Raw genomic sequence first — 16703 nt, 5'->3', positions numbered from 1 at the left:
CCAAATGGTTGTATTTAACTCATGAAAGTAAAGTCCTATGAACTGGAGGCATGAGACTGCCATGGCATAGTAGTTCTCCAGAATTTTCCGCCTTCCTGGATCCATAGGAGAAAAGACTCCATTAAAGGACTTGAGTTCTTTTGCCAAGTAATCTGATTAGGTCATTCACCAAGCCCGGGGTCAGCCTACAGGTGCCCTATGTTTGGGTCAGGTATCCACTGCTTGTCCGGTCAGTTGTGTAGAATGTCAGAGTTACATGGCAAAGCAGGAGAACATTTTTCTCAAAAAAAAAAAAAAATAGAGGAATATAAGTGATGGGCATTTTGAGACTACATGTACTATTCAAGTGAGTAAGTGATGAACTGGAAAAAAGATTTCACAGAAACATCCACTGGTTTCAAAATATCAAGTTCTTGTTTTCTCTGTGGGAACTATTTGTGGTTTCCAAGTATACTGAGTTCTTTTAATTCGCAAGAATGTAATACAAATTTAAAAGAATTAAAAACAGACAAGATGTTATTTGCATGCAGTTAAGTAAATATTTATTGGTAGAGAATAGTTGTTAATATAAATAAATAATTCAAATACTGCAATTTGGAAATTTAGAATGAATATTTTTAAAGTTTTTTAACATGGTTTTTAATTTTTCTTGTGTAAATACTTTACACAAAAGACAAAGAAAAAACATTACATAACTTTGTCAGAAATATTTATCATAGATAGAAAACACCATCACAGCATTCAGATGAAGTACGTTGGATTCCTTCTCCCACTATGCAGTGGCATCCAAATGTAAGCAGTCTTGCTGGATTTTTTTATCATAAATACCTATATAAACAGCAGTGAAGTTGCTGCTGAAGCTCAAATTGGATGATGTAGGAAACCCCAGTTCTTCAGTAAACCAAACTGAACTCTCTTCTGAAAAATCTAAATTTCTCTCCAAAGGGGAAAAGTACTAAACTCTGGTTGAAATGTGCCATTACTTCCATGTCTTCCCATTTTGAGCAGATGTTTTATCTTTTTGTTGTAGGATTTTCTCAATTACAACTTTATTCTGATCTTAATGCAAAGTCTTTGCTATTCACTGACCACAATTACCCTCCTGGGTAAGAGGAAGAGGACCCTGTTTGATGGGCTCCTGGTTTTTGTAAGAGTATTTCATGACTTCTCTTAGTACACGGGAAGATTTGCACCAGTTTTTTGTTAGTATTTTAGTATAGTAGGAAGGTGAACCTCTTATTTTGGCCTTTCTGGAGAGAGGAAAATAAAACTTTGCATGAAGTGAATTGCAGTAGCAATCTCAGAGATAGTAAGAGTGGTCAAGAATTTTCAGCCTCCGAAATAGATGGTTGCATGTCATTCGATGGCTCATTTTTTACTGGGGAAAGGCAGTGTTTTACACCTGTTCACACCATGACTTTTCCTGCTGTTCTTTCAGATGTCTTAATTAATTTCCTAAAAGAGGTGGCTGCTGCTGCCCCTGCATTGCCATTTTACTACTATCACATTCCTGCCTTGACCGGGGTGAAAAGTAAGTACTGCTTCTTTCCATGGTTCTTTCCCTTCACCTCTCACATCGTACCCTATTTCACTAACAAACTCCCACACTCCATCCCATCCCACCCCACCCCATGTCATGAAAGCATAAGACTGTTGACTAAGATAGTTCCAACTGCTCCAAAGTAAGTCTCTCATCAAAAATAAGTCAGCCTGGGACTGCCCTGGTGGTCCAGTGGTTGAGAATCTGCCTTCTAAAGCAGGGGACGTGGGTTCGGTCCCTGTTTAGGGAATTAAAATCCAACATACTACCAGGCAACTAAGCCCGTGCACTGCAGCTAGAGTCTGGGTGCTGCAATACCCAGCACAGCTGGGGGGGAAAAAAAGTCAGTCCTTATCAGTCATCAACACTACCTTATAATGGAATATTTTAAGTTTGAAAGACAAATTGACCCCTAGGCACTTCTAGCAGACATCTTGTGTCTGTGTCACACACCTCTCCTTCTTACATGGGAAGATACAGCCTGCAAACCCCACTAGGACAGTTGGCTTTGTACCCTACCACATACTCGGTGCCTGGCACAGAGGAAGGTACTCAGATCTCTTCTCACTTTTCTTCTAGCTTTTCTGTCATCATTATCATACTTTTCCAGCATGCAGATTGTTAGATGAAATTGCTTAGGAGGTTATTTTAAAAATCCTGCTCCTTTTAACTTCCTTAAAAGAAAACACTGAAGGTGCGTATTATAAATATCCATCTATTGTTCAAGGAACAGAAGATTTAGATCTATAATTTGACAAGTAGAGATGAACGAGGAGGCAAGGGCAAGTGATTATGTTCAATCTGCAGCCAGTTGCAGCTGAGAGCAGCTCTTGGCAGCTCCATGCAGATGAATGGGGCTAGATGGGCTGTCCTCTGATACTTCGAGGGATGGGGTGGGGTGTGTAGATGAACAAGACATTTATTGTTTTGAACAGTTCGTGCTGAGGAGTTGTTGGATGGGATTCAGGATAAGATCCCCAGCTTCCAAGGGCTGAAATTCAGTGACACAGATCTGTTAGATTTCGGGCAGTGTGTGGATCAGAATCGCCAGCAACAGTTTGCTTTCCTTTTTGGAGTGGATGAGGTAAGTCACCTCCTGGCATGTCCCAGCTGGTTAGTTTTCCCTCTCAAACAATTGACGTAGCTGCTTATATAGTAGCATCTCTTTTCCTTTTTCATCATAGTAAATATGTTCTTTGTTTCTGTTTTTTTTTTTTTTTGTATTTTAAAATTTTATTTGCTATTTATACCTCAGTAAAACTGAAAAAAGTCTATCATAGCCTCATGATGAGGCTTTTGCCATAATCTGTTAGAAGCAAGTTACTGGTCCCACCCACTCTCAAGGAAAGGGACATATTCGGGAGTAACACTAACAGACAGAGATCAGGCAGGCCATCTTAGAATTCTGTCCATTGTAATGAAATAATTCATCAGGTTACTGAACAGTATCTGTATTATTGGCCAACAGCAATTTGGATGTCCCTCTCTAGCATGGGGAACTAGGGTAATGGGGAGAAAACTGCTTTATGTGACTATTGCTTGCAAACACTGCACAAATTTATTGATAAAAGTTATAAGAATATATAGTAAAAAAAAAAACTATCATTAAGCAGAAGTTGAATGTAATTATGTAGAGTATGTTCGATGATGTTTATATTTTACAAAGTATATATTTTTATCTGTCAAAACATAATGGAAGAAAATCTTTGTTTCTGATCAGCAACTGTTAAGTGCTCTGGTGATGGGAGCAACTGGAGCAGTGGGCAGGTAAGCAGGACTTGTTTTTCCCAATGATTATAACTGTAAAATCCCCCCCAGAGCCATTCATCACCTGAGTAGTTGTATTTCTTGCATGTAAGCCTTTTCTAAGAGAAGTTGCCCTTCTTTGCCACATTCTCTTAGTGAAAATGAATTAAGTAGGGCTTAGCACTTCGGTGGGCTTCCCTGGTAGCTCAGATGGTAAAGAAGCTCTAACTCTACCAATAGTATCTTAGACTAATCACTGGATTCTTAGAATAACCAGCAAGGCAGGAGGTTCTTGAAATTCAGAACAAGGATGTTTTCCCAGTTTCTCATACAGTAACTCAGGATCAGAAAAGTTTTATCTTGTTGTCCTGGGAACAGCAAGTTCTTACTTCCTCCTCCTTTAATGCAGGAGACCTGGGTTTGATTCCTGGGTTGGGAATATCCCCTGGAGAAGGGAATGGAAACCCACTCCAGTATTCTTGCCTGGAGAATTCCTTGGAAAGAGGAACCTGGTGGGCTACAGTCCATGGGGTCATAAAGAGGCGGACACGACTGAAGGACTAACTTTCACTTAGCACTTTGTTAGTGACTCAGTCATTGTTTTAAGAAGCAGCTATTGCAGTTAGAGATGAGGCACGCAAGCTGAAAGCATGCACAGAACTTCTTTGTCAGAGATTACCTGGTTACAAATAACAGAAAACCATTCAAACTAGCTTATGTGAAAGAAGGTAAGTTATTGTAAAATACTGGGAAATTTCATACACCCCAAGGGGAGGGAGTGCAGTGAGGTCTCAGAGAAGATGAGAACCCAAAACTGCAAAGCTCTCAACTGCAGATTGTTCTCTATCTGTGGTCCTTTGGACATCTCTTTATTTCCCTTCTCTCCAGACGGGCTTTCTCTGCTTCAGCATGCACGTGGCCAGTCGTGGTGCCTTATTGGGGCATCTCAGGCTATCACTAGATAGCACTGCCAAGTCAAATGTCCGTGTAAAGCCCTATCAGTTGCAACTGGGAGGGCAGAATCATGTGGCCTGATGTCTACTCAGCAGAAGGCCCTGGGACATTCGATTGAGCGTGTTCACTACACGTTAACCTAATTCATTAGAAATGTGCCTGCAAGCAGATTGATTGAACTATTTATATTAACTGAAAGTGTATTTTCCCCCTGTGGGAAAAGAATAGGGGAAGCAAAGTGATAACTCATAGCATATCTTGGTGAGCATGGCTTTGATGAAGAGTAGTTGAGTTGGATAATCTTAATGGCTCATTCACCGAGCCAGAATGCCCAAAACATCCATTGTCACACAGGCTGTTTCTACTGAGGAAACCTGAATGCCTGGATCTGCTGACCATGGAAGTTCTTACTTTTTAGACTTTTTTTTTCTGACATTCATACTAGGTGTTTTTATTCTGTCAACATAATCTGAAGGCAAAGTACATTTGGTTACACTTCATTTCTTCTTAATTATGACCAGCATTCCTCTCTAAATGAAGACATAACCTAGGACTTCCTTGGTGGTCCAGTAGCTAAGACTTCCATGTTCCCAATGCAGGGGGACCCAGGTTCAATCCCTGGTCAGGAAACTAGATCCCACATGCTGCAGCTAAGAGTTCAGATGCTACAACTAAGACCCGGTGCAGCCAAATAAACAATTATTTTAAAAACTAAAATTAAAGCATTTAAGAAAAAATTGCATTATTAAAAACATTTTTTAATAAATGAGAATATACCTGAGACCCCTGGGATTCAACTGATAGTATTCCAAGACCCCTGAGACATTCATGTAACATATTGTGAACTCTGGTGTTTCACATCTGCAAGTAACTTACCTCAGCAATTATATTTTATTCTTCCCTGTTTTATTACTGGGAGAAAATGTGAATTTCACATTCTTGGAATCCCTTGTATGGACTCCAGGGACTACATATTTGAAGTACCAGCAATAAGCTATTCTTGGTACAACAAGATGAAACCCTTCTCTGATCCTGAGTTACTGTATGAGAAACTGGGAAAACATCCTTGTTCTGAATTTCAAGAAACTCCTGCCTTGCTGGTTTCTCTAAGAATCCAGTGATTAGTCTAAGATACTATTGGTAGAGTTAGAGTTTCTTTTTTAAGATGGCAAGAACATCGCATCAGATCAAATAACTAACTCTCACCTCTGTTTTTGTTGAAGTGTAATAGAAGGCGGTACAAAGGAATGGAAAACCTTCTCAACAACTCTGTAACCTTTCTTTGAGGCATAGCATCTTCATGGCGAAATGGAGACCACATCTCCTTCACAGGGTTTTGAGAGGATCAGACATGGTTTATGTCAGGCAGTGAAATATAAAAGTCAATAAGAGGTCTCTCGTATTATTATTATAATCAGTATTAATATTATTATTAGAAACTAGTCTCCAGGTAGCATATAACTTGACAAAGAATTGAGGTAATCTGCTAGGATTTTCCCCCTTTACTGTGGTGCTCAATTCACCCTGTTCCTCAACTTAAAGTTTCTAGGATGCACTTTAGACATTGCATTTTATCCACAGTTCTTATCTAGCATTGCACCTCTGTGTGTGCCCTGGGCCAGGTGTTGCCCTCATTCACTCTTTGCCAAATATACCTCTGTCTTTCACTTTTTTCCAACTCTACCCTTTTTGTATTTTTCCTCCCTTTTCTTCATTCCCTTTAGTGTTCTCTGCCTCCTCTGCACTGCTTAGTATTGCTGGAAAATTCAGAACTAAAGACACCTGATCCTTTAATAGATTAGGGCCCAAGAATAGGCTTCTGGAAGGCTTGGCGTATTTTTCCCTTTTAAGCTTCAGAGGGGTTTGTAGAGTTGGGTCTTCCTGCTGAGTTACTGATCCTACACAGGGTGTTGTTTTCTCTTTCTAGTACCTATAACTACCTGGGAAAAAAGACAAAGCAGATGTTGGAGGCTTTTGAACGAAAGGACTTCTCTTCAGCTCTGAACCATCAGGTTAGCTTTCTTTTTCCCTTTAGAAACCACAGCCTTTTTTCTTTCCCACTTGAGAATTCTTATTCTCTCTCATCGGCATTCCTACCATGCCTGCCCTCCTTAAAACTGCCCAGTTGCTTCTTTCTGTATTTTCCTTCTTTTTTTGTTTAAAACCAAATCTGCCCCCATTGTCCGTGCTCCCTACATGTCTAATCAGGACAGGCCCCATACGGGAATGACTCCCTTCTGTTCCTCCTAGAAATGATCTTATTTTTAGTCTACATTCAAAGTGTTTTTATGACTGTGAAATAATAGTGATGGATTTCTGGGTAAGTGACCACATGCCATCCCCTTGAGAACTTCACACTTGAGTCACTAGAGTATATAAAGAAGCTATGAAGCTGGTGACCCAAAAATGGGAGACTTAATCCAAAATCACAGCAGGTCGGTCTCCTTTGTCCTGGAAATGTTGCTGAGAACTTTATCCACCAGGCAGGAAACAAGAGCTGAGTAGGTGATCCAAAAGGAAGACAGCAACTTTTGAAACAGGAAGAGAAAAGCATCAGGAACTGGTGTGTCTCAGGGAAGACCCCTGGGGGAAATGGTGGCTGCTGTTAATGTTACAGGGAGGACAGCCTAGCTGTCTAGAGAAGGAAGAACCTCACCAAAGGCTAGAACCAGTAGCAGCAGCTGGTAGTGTGTATACTTTAGGTAAATAGAATAACTGGAAAGAAAGAGTCAGCACAGCAGGGCGACTTCTGGAGGCCCTAAGAGGTCCAGAAACTTTCAGGGTCATAAAAGTGACCGAGAGGAGTAGCCCAAGAAAATGAGTGGGGATGAAAGGCATAAGCAAGATCAGAGCAGGTGGTTGGTTCCAATATGCTCAGATAAGGGATCTTCTGAGTAGGACAGGCCACCATCCTGTCCAAAGAATGGACTCATTGGAAAAGACCCTAATGCTGGGCAAGATTGAAGGCAGGAGGAGAAGGGGACGACAGCGGATGAGATGGTTGGATGGCATCACCGACTCGATGAACATGAGTGTGAGCAAGCTCCGGAGTTGGTGATGGACAGGGAGGCCTGGCGTGCTGCAGTCCATGGTGTCGCAAAGAGTCAGAAACAACTGAGCGACTGAACTGAACTGAACTGGCCACCATCAGGGCAAATCAGGAATTACAGAGCAGAAGCCACGAAGCACCCTGAAGGTTTGAGGGGGTGACCTGAGCTCTAACCAAGAAGAGAACAGGAGGAAGCAGTTGCCAAGAGTGATTAAATACATCCCTCCTGGGACTTCCCTGGTGGTCCATTCCTTAGGAATGTACGTCGCAACGCAGGGGGCATGGGTTAGATCCCTGGTTGGGGAACTAAGATCCCACATGCCACAGAGCAACTAAACCTTCGTGCTGCAACTGTTGAGCCCATGCTACAGGGAAAGGTCCAAATGATGCAAAGACGACCCTGCATGCTGCAACTCAGACCCAACGCAGCCAAATTAATTAATTAAAAAAAAATACATCCCTAGCCTTTAGCCCTGAACGTTGAGCCAGCCTGAATCTGCTTCCTACTTAAAGTTTAAAACAGCTTATTTAATATTCATCTTTGTTCAGCCTCAGACCAGGTAAGGCTGAAAGCAGGAACACCGTAAGGACCTAGGAGGCTATGTCAACTAGATTAAGCATTGGCAGGACATTGGTTTTAAACTAAGACATGAAGTCTGAATTGTGCGGACTCATGCCATCTCTTTTCATTTATAATTTTCTTCTTCCTAATTTTCCCAGAAAAGAAAGTATTTCTGAAAATTTCAACCTGTTCTGAGCTGAATGATGGGAAAATCATAGAATGGTGTAAACTGTGAAATAGATGCAAAATGGACCCTTTCATTTAGTGGTTTCTTTTATGGGCTGACTCAGCTTCCATCTCCATCCCATTTTTTCTTTTAGTCTTACTCAAATAAATCATCTCACTTAAAACATTATTGGGAAGGAGTTTAGTTCATCACATTCTATTGTTTCTTACAGAAAGCCAGTGTGAGTGGGTCTCATTTAGTTATTTGTTAATATACCAAAGGCTGAACTAAATACATTATTTCAGTAAAGCTGGTCTCTGCCCTAAAGGAGTTTGTAGTCAAGTGAAGAAACAAACAAGTAAAAAGTTAGGGCTAAACTTACTCATTCTCATAGATTTAAATGCCATCCATTATATTTACAAAGTGAAATGATGCATATACAAAGATATTCCTTATAACATTGTTTATAATAGAAAAAGATGAAAACAGCTCAAATATCCACCCAAGGAGATGGTTAAATACATTGTTATTGTTTAGTCACTAGGTTGTATTCAGCTCTTTTATGACCCCATGGACTCCGCTGTCCATAGGGTTTTCCAGGCAAGAATACTGGAGTAGGTTGCCATTTCCTCCTCCAGGGGATCTTTCCGACCCGGGAATCGAAGCCATGTCTCCTGCATTGGCAGGTGGATTCTTTACCACTGAGCCACCTGGGAAGTCCAAAAGACTGCTGGGCACAGCCTAAAGGGAAAGGTCCCACAGCTATGTTTGAGTTATTTAACGGAATTATTTACAGCCCTTTAAAAGTTTTATATGCACAGATGTGAAGAGATCTCTATGATATATTAAGTGTAAAAAAAAAGCAACAAAGTAGAGACTTTGGGGTTTTTTTATATTTAATTTTATTATGAGTAGCTAACATTATTAATGAATAGTTTGATTAAATTATTTCCACTGAGCACCAAGCTAAGACAAGGTTGGATAGTGTGATAGTGAATAGGAAATAAAAGCTTAGAACAGAAGCAAAGTGAGACTTTTGAATGTAATATGCCATAGTTTGTGTATCAGGAAAAAAAGAACATATGCATATATGTTCTTGGTATTAAAATTTTGTTCTGCATTGAATTTTTTATTGCTTGTATACAGTTGATTAAGGGCTTCCCAGGTGCCACAGTGGTAAAGAATCCACCTTGCCAATGCAGGAGATTCAATCCCTGGGTGGGGGAAGATCCCCTTTAGTAGGAAATGGCAACCCACTTCAGTATTCTTGCCTGGAAAAATTCCCATGGACAGAGGCATCTGCCAAGCTACAGTCCATGGAATCACAGAGTCCGACATGACTGAATGACTAAGCATGCACACACACACACATACGATTGATTAAAACAACATAAAAAGCGAATGTTATTGAAAATGCATCTCAACTGAAAATAGTGAGATGGATGGGAATCTCTTCTTGTTAAGAATTGCTTCATGAATTTGTGGATGAATATCTTTTAATGCTAGAATGAGTTACGGTTCAGCATCAATACTATTTCTGGTTTTTGTTTTTATAGAAATAAGTGCTGTGAAAGCATGATCATATATATTAGTAGATAAGAATGGAAGAAACTTTAGTATAAGCAGTGTCACTCAGTTCTTTGAGCAGTTTTTGAGTCATATGCCACAAATCACAGAATGCTTGATCATTTAATGATTTTCAACTGACAATGTGAATCGCAACATTAAAAGCAATGTTGAAAGGAAAAAATTGAAAACCCTATGATTTTTAAGAGGACTTGTTATCCATTAATTAGAGGAATCACTCTGCCAGCTCTCTTTGTGGATGCCAATACCAACATTTGATTTGCTCCTTTATTTGATTCCCAGAGGTGTCCCAAGGCAGTGATATAGGAGGTATGTCTTTATTTTTTTCAAAAGTAGGAGAAGGACTGTGAAAGGGAAAATAGAAAAGGACAATCTACACCTCCATTATGTGTGAACCCTCTCTCTGATCAATTTTAGAAATAGCACTTATGGAATTTGAGTATCTAGAAATTGATTTCCATAAATCAGCCTTGGCCAAGTCCTCCCAAGGTGTCTTGGAAAGTAATCCAGAAGTTAGAGCACCCCAATTTGGAAACAACTGCACTAGCTAGTAAGCTTACCTATGTAGCCTAGATGGGTTGAGGTTACCTTCCCCACCCTAACTCTGTACTGAACAGTTCCCTCATTGGAGCTTCTTTTCTTCATGGGCTCAATTCATAAAGCTTATATATACAGAAAGATCCTACCTTATCCTAGATGGATCTCGACCATCCTCACTTGGCTGTTTTTCTCCATTCTGTCAAACCTTCAGAAAACTAAGATGTGTGAACCTTTGGTTTGAGGTTTCTGTAATTTGACTTCCAAATTCTTTAAATTGTTATCACCATTCAGTAATACTGACTATAGATTTGTTTGTTTCTTTCCAGTTTTGTATTCAGAGATTTATCAACTTTGTGGTCAAACTAGGTAAGTTTCCCTCTTTGTCTGCTACTCGGAAGGGTTTGGGGGCTTCCCAGGTGGCACAGTGATAAAGAATCCACCTGCCAGTGCAGGAGATGCAAGAGACTTGGGTTCGATCCTGGGTGGGGAAGATCCCCTGGTGTAGGAAATCGCAATTCCGCTCCAGTATTCTTGCCTGGAAAAAAATCCCGTGGACAGAGGAGCCTGGCGGGCTACAGTCCATGGGGTCGCGAAGAGTTGGACACAACTGAGCAACTGAATGCACACACTGGGAGAGTTTAAGAGAAAGTGATGAGGGACTTTCATCACTTTCTCCGAGGGTTCAACAAGAACACCTTTTAATCAGTTGTAAACAAGGTTTTATTCCTAATGCTAACTTTCAGAGCCAATCCTATAAAACAGTGAAGTAAACCCAGTTGGAAGGTCTTGGCACACTTCTACAAACCTCTCTTCTCCATCTTAGCACTTTCCTCACCTCCCTACTCTGTGCACACACCATTTTTTACCCCTTTTCTTCTAAACCATCAACACTCCCTCCCTTCCCTTGCCTCTGCTCTTTAAAATTCTGCTACCACACTATAGCTGATTTCAGCCTAAGTATTTGGAAGAAAGCAGCTTGAATATAGATCTTACTAAACTGTGAATGACCGACAGCTCTCCCAAGAGTATCTGCAATTTATAAGGAGTTCATTAACACAAGGAAGCTTGAATGGATAGAGGTTTGAATAATATGACAATGCAAAGTTTGAGGGAAATACAGTGAATCTGAGTAGAGAAACCTCTCCACAGTCTCCTAAGTCTTATCCCATAACAAATGACAAATGCCACTATTCACTCCACTTCTGCAAGAGCTTGGCCCCTCCTGAGAACCTGGGTCAAGTCCAGGAAAAGTTTTAGGTTTTTTTCTTGGCAGACCTCCTCCCTTCCTTTCAGAGCCTTTCTGCCTCTTCCTGGCAAGTCCTCCCAATCCCTAAGCACCTATTACGTATTATGTCCCTCATTCTCACGGGTTTTCAGCCAGCTCTCTTTATCCTTCCAAGACAATGCTTCCCATTTGCTTTTCCGCTTCGATGATTTTTGTCATATTTGTGTTCCACCAGTACTAATGGATCCACCAAAAAGTTCGTTCTGGGTTTTCCACAACTAAAAGGAAACTTTTCGGCCCACCCAATATTGTTAGCGTTATTATTCCCTTGTCCTAAGCAATACTTTTCACAAACTCATGGGTTGGTATATGTTCCTAATGTGCATAAAAGTAGATATTGAACTACTAGTAGTTTTTTTCAGTTTTTAAAGAACTAAAAGTTTACCTGTATGTCTGAGATCACTTTGCATACCAGCAGTAATACTGCAAAGAAATATTTTTCTTCCTATTTTATTGAGATAAATTTGACATACAGCACTGTATAACTATTTCTGTCTTGTGTTTATTTTTTGTATTTTAGATTCCACATATAAGTGAAATCATACAGTGTCTTTTTCTGTCTGACTTATTTCAATTTCATTTAGTTTAATACTCTCTAGGTCCATCTGTTATAAGCTTCAAGATTTCATTCTTTTTTATGGCTGGGTAATATTCCATTGTATATAAGAGAGACTTAATAAACATGATAGTCTTATCGTGAAGGTAGCTCTCCCTCTTCCACCATTCATAATAAGCATACGAGGGCCACTTTGCATTTAGCAAAGTATATTCTAGGTATTTAGCCAAGCTGGTATTTTCCTTACCAATGCTCAATTGTTACTGTAACTAGGTTACCTTAGGAAAAGCAAGTTACTGCTCATATCTTTGATCTAAAAGCAATAGCCAGTTGAGAAAACAAATATCTTCCTGTGCCATATTCTGGATTATTTCCTTAGATCTACCTTCAAAATCACTAATATTATCTTTAGCTATTTTCTATAATTTCATTTTACTGGTTATATATTTTTGGTTATTTCTTCCAGATCATCCCATTCTTTATTTATATGCCCTTCTCTTAGCCTACGGCTTCTATTCTTAAATATTTTTATCTCTGTGAAATCTCTTTCAGAATTTTGTGTTATCTTTTCTCGGGATGTAAAATTTGTGAGTTGTGTATTTGCTGGCTCCCTTGCAGCTTCTTTTTCCTCATGTGCTTTGTAACTTTTAACTCTGAATTCATCTTCAGAGACAATTGTTTCCTGTGGAATTCATTGTACTCCAGGTTGTGAGGTGTCTTATCAAGTGATTTTACATCTGCCTCTGCAAACAGTTTAGTTTCATCAGTTCTAACCAAGTCTTTAGGTATATATTTTAGTATGCTTCCTGTCCTAAGCACATAATACATAGATCCAACATTTATATATGGCACAAGCTTGGGATTTCTTTTACTGCCTCTTTTTCCAGCCACAGCCCTGTCAGAAGTCAGGCTCCCTTGCCTCTCAGGCCAGTTTTTTTGTTTGTTTGTTTAATTTGGTTTGGTTTGGTTTTTTCTATTGCTTTTCATATAAGACTGACTACCAATTTTACACTGGGAGTTTTAATTCCAGCTCCTTACTATGTACAGACTGAAGGCTTTATCTTGCATTGTAACCCTAATCTATAACACCAGCACTGAGTCATAAACTATTACCTTAATTAGTGCGTTTCTCAGGGACTTCTTAGATGTGCTGGAACTAAATTCTGTCTTAGTGATTAAGTCCTCCATCTTTCAATCCACAGCAGTACATGTCTGAATCAGATTATCTTCATGGACCATTGGCTTCAGCGTCTCCTTACCACTTTGACTTCTTTATTCCTGATACTTCTTGTCCCTCCTTCTTGCTTTTGAGGTTGACTTTGAGTCTCACTTTGTTTTATTTTATAATTTATCAATTTGTTAAAAAAGCTTCCCAGCATTTCTGTGTTCATAGCAGGCCTGGGAATTTCCTAAGATGCTTCCCAGGTGGCGCTGGTGGTAAAGAACCCTCCTGCCAGTGTGGGTAGACATTAAGAGACACAGCTTCAACCCCTGGGTCAGGAAGATCTCCTGGAGAAGGCTATGGCAACACATTTCAGTATTCTTGCCTGGAGAATCAGTCCCATGAACAGAGGAGCCTGGTGGGCTGTAGTCCGTAGGATCGCACAGACTTGGACATGACTGAAGTCACTGAGCATGCACGCAGGGATTTCCCGCATCTGCTCAATCTGCCATATTGACTGGAAATGCCCCATCTTTTAGTTCCATTTTATCCTGTCCTAGGAATCACTATAAGAATATGATCTCTTCTCTGGAATGTTTGTGGCAAGGTGACTGTCCTAGCCATGTTTCCTTGTTTATTTTTCTAGGTTTTGGAGTGTCGCAGACCAAAGCCATCATGACCCTCGTCTCCGGGATTCCAATGGGTCCACCCCGTCTTCCACTACAGAAAGCCTCCAGGGAGTTTACTGATAATGCAGAAGCTAAACTGAAAAGCCTAGATTTCCTTTCTTGCATTGATTTAAAGGATGGAAACATGGAAGGTTGTAACTAGTGTCTATCAAATCAGGGTGTGTACATTGAAATATAATGCACCTTGAATACTGCATTTATTTCTCAAAGACTTTTTAGATGAGCTTGAACTCAACCTCCCAAGCAGATGAAATCTTACATCAGTCAACAAGTATTTAAATACCTACTATGATCTTTTAAAAGTTTTAATTTGTGAAAGGGCAAAAATTTCAAAAGGAGTCATAGCCCTAAATCATTCAATATTTCACAAAATTTTTGTCGAGAAATTTTTGCATATATGGATGAGATCAAATCAAGAGGAAAACTGTACTTGATTAATTCCATTTGCCTTCAGGAGCTCCCATTATCTTAATTCCTGGTTCTTAATTCTATTTTAAAGCTTTCTGATTTTAAACCACCACAATATACTTTCATTTTAATAAATATTCATTTGTAATCTAGGACAACTCTGAGTGATTGCATTTAGGCAGATATTCTAACTGTAATGCCAGATTAATACAATGTAACTCAACTATGCACAACTATTAATATATCAGTTCACTTGGCTGCTCAGTCTAACTCTAGTATATCTGCTTTCAGATTAATTACAGTGTCACAGTTTTCCCCAAAAACTTTGGGTTAGGTGAAGACTTGCTTCAGTTACTATAAGTAGAGGGCTATTTGGGTGGTTTTCACATAACAAAGGAGAGGCCTTCCCCAAAGATGAATTCGTGTCTCTACTTGCTGCTGTAGAGAACTTCTCAAAGCTCAGAGCTTCGAAGAACCAAAGATCTCTCTGCTCTGGGCACCGCAACTTCCCCCTTTCCTCACTGGGGAGAAAGTGTCCCCCAACAGTGCACTGAATTATTGGAAGTGAAAACCAGAGTCCCTTCTGCAGTGAGCCCAGTGGCTACTTACTTTCATTTTCCAGTTGCATTTTCAACCAGTAACTTTTCAGTGATAAAAGGTTTAGGGAGGATCCAAAGATCTCACTTTAACTTTCTCTACGCACCCTCTTTACTTTTTTCTTTCTCTGGAATGTATAACTGGCTGCTCAGCCGCCTGTGTAACAAACCCAGGTGTGTGCTTTCTAGCAACAAAGTCTTTTGATGGTTCATCCTTGCTGATTTTAAACTTGATCATCCAATCTAGTAACTACCTAGGGTTTTATTTTGTTTCCTGTCTGATTAGTTGGCAGAGGAAAAGTGTTTGAAATTCATATCAGTTTACTCTGTTTTTTAATTTTTTAAATTAACAAACTTGTTCAAAATGAGAATTCGAAATGACAATGGATTCAGTTATCTTTGCTAACCCTTTTTAAAATTGGTAGGGTAGGTAACAGTTGTTATATTTATATCTCCTAACTCCTTTTACCAACTCAATGGACATGAATTTGAGCAAACTCCAGGATATAGTGGAGGACAGAGGAACCTGGCATACTGCAGTCCACGGGGTCACAGAGAGTCAGATATGACTTAGTGACTGAACAACAACAACATTCCTTTTTGCCCAGGAATAACACATGCTGTTTTCTCATATTTCTGTCTTCTTTAGGAATGAGGTATCTGAATTAGAAATTGAACCACGGTGGCTTATGTGAGCTTATATTCTACCTCACAAACTTCTCTGTATATAGCTGTTAACTTCCTCAAAGAAGAAAAGTGAGGTTTTTTGTTAGTGTTTGTTTCTGAGGATGTCATATCCCTATTTAATGATACTAAGGCCAAATTAATTTTTCAGTGAAAATAAATACTGGATATCCACTAAGCAAAGAGCTCTGTTTTTTTTTTGCTCATCTGAAATTAGCACTTGGAGAGCTTTTAACGTGATTAATGAGATCTTGTGAACACCAAGAGAAATATGATGGTTAAACAAATGACCAGGGCTGAGTTTAAACTTTTGTTATGTTGGGGTTATTTTAATAATTTTTATTTTATTTCTTATTTTTGGCTGTGCTTGGTCTTTGCTGCTTTGCACACGCTTTCTCTAGTTGCAGCCAGTAGGGGCTACTCTTTGTTGTGCTGCATGGGCTTCTCATTTCAGTGGTATCTCTTGTTGCAGAGCACAGGCTCTAGGCATCCAGGCTCAGTAGCTGTGGCACACAGGCTTAGTTGCTCCGAGCCCATGCGAAATCTTCCCGGACCAGGGATTGAACCTGCATCTCCTGCATTGGCAGACAGATTCTTTACCACTGAGCCACCAGGGAGGCCCCCAGTGTATGTTCTTTATACATCAGAGAGAAACATTACATTGCTGCTAAACCTCTAACTCAATAGCTGGCAAAGTAAAGTTGAAAATGATACAAAACCCGAGAAGTGATATAGAAATTTCCATTTTTTATCATCAGAGATCATATCACAGTTCCACTCTCAGATTTTTTCCTAGGTTGCAAACTTTTGACTATGTTTCTAACAGTAGCAGATGGGAAATGGAAAATATCTACGGACTCGCCAATGATCCGTGTATCACTGTTTGGAACAGTGGCAAATACAATGAGAGAATGCCTTTTGCTAAGTGACTTTAGAGGAACAAGCAGGTCAAAGAGACATAGATTAAAAAAGTTACCATCACTGCAGTATTTGAAGTATTTATGTGTTTATGGGGCTTCCTTATATGCAGAGTACATCATGGGAAACACTGGGCTGGATGAAGCACAATCTGGAACCAAGATTGCCAGGAGAAGTATCAATAACCTCAGATATGCAGATGACACCACCCTTATGGCAGGAAGCAAAGAAGTAAAGAGCCTCTTGATGAATGTGAAAGAG

The 16703-nt window shown here is 39.7% G+C and overlaps 1 protein-coding gene across 9 annotated transcripts in view; it reads left to right on the top strand.

Moving 5' to 3' along the window:
• Positions 1 to 15702, top strand: part of NPL (N-acetylneuraminate pyruvate lyase) — a 43504-nt gene extending 27802 nt beyond the window's left edge. For 8 of the 9 annotated variants that reach the window (XM_081492547.1, XM_081492542.1, XM_081492545.1 and 5 more), the window contains 6 exons: positions 1439 to 1531; positions 2476 to 2624; positions 3261 to 3307; positions 6168 to 6252; positions 10471 to 10510; positions 13794 to 15702. In XM_081492547.1, the coding sequence (XP_081348673.1) occupies positions 1439 to 1531; positions 2476 to 2624; positions 3261 to 3307; positions 6168 to 6252; positions 10471 to 10510; positions 13794 to 13978 (599 nt within the window). In that variant the 3' untranslated portion in view covers positions 13979 to 15702. The remainder of the gene's footprint in view (positions 1 to 1438; positions 1532 to 2475; positions 2625 to 3260; positions 3308 to 6167; positions 6253 to 10470; positions 10511 to 13793) is intronic. The other variant, XM_081492549.1, reaches the window with a different exon arrangement.
• The last annotated feature ends 1001 nt before the right edge of the window (positions 15703 to 16703 follow it).

Source organism: Giraffa tippelskirchi, chromosome 5, assembly GCF_054371585.1.
Source record: "Giraffa tippelskirchi isolate mGirTip1 chromosome 5, T2T-mGirTip1v1.2.pri, whole genome shotgun sequence".
Classification (NCBI taxonomy): Eukaryota; Metazoa; Chordata; class Mammalia; order Artiodactyla; family Giraffidae; genus Giraffa; species Giraffa tippelskirchi.
The sequence above is the reverse complement of the archived record's forward strand: the minus strand, read 5'-3'. Positions and strand labels throughout refer to the sequence as shown.